This window comes from Myotis davidii, unplaced genomic scaffold (assembly GCF_000327345.1).
Source record: "Myotis davidii unplaced genomic scaffold, ASM32734v1 scaffold148, whole genome shotgun sequence".
Classification (NCBI taxonomy): domain Eukaryota; kingdom Metazoa; phylum Chordata; class Mammalia; order Chiroptera; family Vespertilionidae; genus Myotis; species Myotis davidii.
Window position 1 is genome coordinate 1101235 of NW_006299479.1, and position 4610 is coordinate 1105844.

A 4610-nucleotide genomic window follows, 5' to 3' on the forward strand; every position below is an offset into this window, starting at 1 on the left:
TCATAAGCCACGGAAGGATTGTGAGCAAGACAGTTAGATGCTTTGAAAGGATGAATCTAGCTGCTGTGAAGAGGAAGTGGGGAGAGCAGGACGCCATGGGGTGTGTGTGTGGGGGGTGTTTGGCGGGGGGAGTGCTGGAAGGAGAGTGCTGCTGGCTCGGCTGGAGGTGGGAGGTGCAGGTGCGGTTGGATTCAGGCTCCAACAGACAGAAGACTCTCCCAGGGTGGGATCTGGGAGCTGTGGTGGCCAGGCCTGTGTGGGAGGCTTTGCTGAATGGCATTCCTTACTGCTTGGGGGGTGGGGGGGTGTTGGCAGTAATGAGAGGGTGCACACAGAAGCACCGCACCAGGCAGAGAGGGAGGGAGGGAGGTGGCCCCCAGGCCAGGAGCCAGCAAACCTCTGCTCTCTGTCGCCTTGCCTCCTCTGAATCCTTAGACAAGCCACTGACCCCTCCGAGCTCAGGTGTCCTTCTGTGTCAGGATGGAATTCCTGCGTCTCCCTCCTAGGAGAGTGGTGGGGAGCAAGTGCTGAGATAATATGGAAAAGTGTTTGACACACTCCACCCTACCTACGCTGTGAGGAACGTATGATCCTTACTGTCTATGGGGAGAGACACTCATTTAAGGGGCTTCTGGCTCAGAACCCCTGAGCCGCCCTGAAATCCGAGATGTGAGATGGTGGCCGGGGATCCCAGGGACTGCTTTTGGTTAGTGGGAGAGATGTGGTAGGTCTGGGTGTTCCCACAGGCAGGTCTGTTCCCTCCCAGAGGCACGCACACTCCCCTCTCTTCTTTCTTTAGACTTATATCCTCTGTGGTGACTTGATCCACCTCACAGTAAAACGCTTTAGAGAGGACGCCTGAACCCAAATTCCAGCCCCAAAATACTATCTGAGCTTTAGTTTCCAAAGCCGTGCAGACATTTTTACCTGGATGTCCTACCAATGGCTCCCAAGGCATCTCCCAGGGACGCTGACATCTCTCCTCAAAGCATCCCCGCTCCCACCTCCTGGGGCTGCTCACAGCACCATCCCTCCTCCACCCATCTAGGCTCGTCATCTTTGATCCTTTCCTCTCAGATGCTCCCCCCGCCACACACACACACACACACACACACACACACACACTCCACGCTTCAGTACTTGCGGGCCTGAGCCCTGGTGATTACCCCTTTGACATGCCCCTCATGTCTCTACCCCTCCTTATTTCCACCATCATCGCCACTAGCCTCACTGAGAACATTTCCATTTCTCTCCAGGGATATCGCAATAACGTCTTAGCTCTTCTTCCTGACTCGCCCCTTCCCACCCTCTGTGCACAATGATCAGCTCACTCTCTGCAGCACGGCCCCGAGGACAGAAATGCCATGTCTATGTTAAAAAGTCAGCCTTTGCCGTGGAATGAGTTCCATCCTTTCTCAGCCTGCCGTTAGGGGCCTGCTCTTCCTCTCACGTGTATCTCCTTGCACTACGGGCCCACTGGGTGCCTGGGTACTTCATGCAGGAGGCCAGCGTTTCCCCTTTCACGCCTTTGCTGGTGGTGACCACATGACTGCCCAGCACGTTCTGAGTCCTGGGCACTATCCTGGCTCCTTCCCTCTAGCATCAGAGCTGACCCAGGGAGCAAGCCTGCGGAGAAGTGAACCTCCAGCGCTCTTTTAGACAGGAGGGAGCTGGCGCCCAGGCACAGGCCGCGTGCCCAAGGGCAGCGCCAGGACTGGACCCGGGCTCCCTGTCGCCACGACTCTCCCTCCACCTTCTAGGAGTACGGTCTTACCTCCCCGGGCACCAGCACCTCCAAACCCACTTTCTAAGTGTGGTTTGTGCCCTCTCACACAGCCAGCCCGTGGATGTGTTCACCTGTGTCAGGTGGACTCTGACTCTAAGATGGTGCCGTCATGCTTGCTCTGGCAAGATGCACACCGAGGGGTCAAGGACCTTCCACAGGCCAGGGAGGGGCGTCTTGTTGCTGAGTAATCCCCGCCAGGGGCTGCACCTGGGCCTCCATAGCATCTGCAGAGGAGGTCATGGGCCTAAACCAGGGAGCCAGGTGGGCTGGGCGGCCCTGCTCCACCCACAGCCCTCACGTTGGTGTCTCTCACTCTCTTTTTCTCTCTCTATCATTTCACACAGGTTCCTGGCTCAGCACCAGAGAGAACCTCACCTGCTGCAGAAACCCTAAGTGCCACTTAGGTCAGAGCTGCCCACTCAGACACAGACAGCAAGCATGCCTCCAGCCCCGCCCCTCCACCCCCAGCCCCTCCCCTGGCCTTGGAGCCGCGCAGGCCTGGTGGGCTTACCTGGAGCCATTCATGTGGTCGTACTCCCGCTTGACATTGACCCTCACCGGCTGATTAATCCACTCCTGCTGTGGCGGGAGGGGGTTGATTTTGTGGGGCTGGCCGTAGTCAGGACTCCCGGAGGCGGTCATGTCGGCCTTGGGGAGATGGGCCGCTCCGTACGTGGAGTCGAAGAGGGACTGGTCGTCGCTCACCACTGAGAGAGCCTCCTGGAGGGCAGAGAAGGAGAGAGAAAGCCCAGCGTCACTCCTGGCTCAGTGCCACTCCTCACCTGCTCTGCCTCTGAGCTGGCAGGGCGGCCCAGGCCACTCCTTGGATGCTCATTGACTCACACTCGGGGCAAGTCTACCCATATGCAAACCGGATGGTTTCTTGGCAGGTCACCTGGGTGATGGGAGTTCGGCCATTAATGTGGGGCCGGGGGCGGTCCACAGGCGTGTGTTCATTTGTTGTATCTGTAGCTGGGATCCCTAGAAAGGGGCGGTGGGAGCAGGAGGCCCAGACACGTGGGTGCACAGTGAGCATGGGTGGTGCTGGCACACTGGGTTCAGCCAGGCAGGAGCGGAAATGCCTCTGACCAGCTGTGGGGGGCAGTTAAGCTGGGGGTTTGGGGGTGAGAGTAAGCATTCATTTCACAGGTGAGGCCAGAGAGACCCACCCAGAGAGGTTATGTATTTAGCTCAGGGTCACACAGGGGAAGGGTGGGGCCCAGGGCTGTGGCCCTGGCTATTTTGGGTTTCTTTATCTGTAAACAGGAATAAGAATAGCTTTTTCAGAGTTGATAAGTGGGGTAAACGAGAAGACCTAGGGACAGGTGTCTAGCATGTTAAGAACTGCTCAGTAACATGCGTTAAGAGCTGTCTGGGGGGTGTGAGTGTGTCTTGCACACCCAGGATTTTGATGGGAGGCCGTCTGCTCCCCGGAACAGAGGGCTTCATCGGGCGTTCTCATCGGACCCCTTTAGATGACAGCTTCCTGCCTTACTCCTGCCCAGGGATGAGGGCAGGGCCTCAGCTATGTGGATGGGAGAATCCATCCGGGGACCTTCTGAAAGGGGTTGCTGTTTCCCACTCGGACTGGCCTGGCCGCTGACACAGGTGTGTGGAGGTCACGGCCTGAGAAAGGAAGCCTTGTACTTCCAGAGGTCTTCTACCAACCGAAGCATGAGCATGAGATTCTCCCATTATTCCAAGTCCCCTCAAGTCACAGGGACCCCGGGTCATGGATGGGGCTGTGGGGTTCACTCGATCACAAAACTACGCCAAGTGAAGATGACCATTTTCAGAAAAGAAGGTGGTAAACTCTAATTAATTATGACCTATGACTACACAATCTCCAGTTGTGAAGATGGGATGGACCAATACATGAAAAATACAGCAGCCTCTGGCACATGCTACTAGTAAGTGACACCCCACCCATGTTCGTTATGATGATTACTGGCGATCCAGTAAGGATTCTCGCGGGCTCCCTGTTATGGGCTGAATTGCTGCCTTCGAATTCATCTGCTGAAGCGCAACCTCAGAGCCTCAGAATGTGTCTGTCTCTGGAAGCAGGTTCTTTAAAGGGATGGCTCACTTAAAGCGAGGCCGTTAGACGGGTCCTAGGCCAATCGGACCGGCGTCCTTGTAAGAGGAGGATATGGACACTGAGAGCCAGCAGGGACGTGTGAGCACGGAGGAGCCACCACATGGAGAGAAGCGAGAGGGTGGCCACCTGCAGGCCAGGGAGAGGCCTCTGACCCTGCTGGCCCCTGATCTTGGACTTTCAGCTTCCAGAACGGTGAGAAAATAAGCTTCTGTTAACTAAGCCACTCAGGCTGTGTTCCAGGGCCATTCGTCTTTTGGTTATTATACCATTATCCGTATATTATTATCTCCATTCTACATTTCAATTAGGGAGCAGCCCTGGCTCCACACCCCAAATCAGATTTTTGTTTTGGCTAATCCTCACTCGAGGATATTTTCCATTGATTTTTAGAGAGTGGAAGGGAAGGGGAGAGACGGAGAGAGAGACACATCGATTGGTTGCCTCCTGCATTCACCCCAAACAGAGCCTGCAACCAAGGTCCGAGGTACGTGCCCTTGACCAGAATCAAACCCGGGACCCTTCAGTCTGCAGGCCAACACTCTATTCACTGAGCCAAACCAGCTAGAACCCAAACCAGTTTTGAACTGTCATCGAAGCCCAGTGTTATGGTTCCGAGTTGAAAGTGTGACACTGGAATCATCCAGAGGGCTGAGCCCTAGTTCATGAATTCCCGGGGTTCTACATGAGGTGGGGGGCACATTCCCAACTGGGACCCCAAAAGACCCT

General features: G+C 55.8%; 1 protein-coding gene across 1 annotated transcript in view; it reads right to left on the bottom strand.

Moving 5' to 3' along the window:
* Positions 1–2535, bottom strand: part of FLI1 (Fli-1 proto-oncogene, ETS transcription factor) — a 69372-nt gene extending 66837 nt beyond the window's left edge. The window contains exon 1 of the mRNA XM_015571353.1: positions 2298–2535. Coding sequence (XP_015426839.1) covers positions 2298–2428 — 131 coding nt within the window. The 5' untranslated portion in view covers positions 2429–2535. The remainder of the gene's footprint in view (positions 1–2297) is intronic.
* Positions 2536–4610: the final 2075 nt, after the last annotated feature.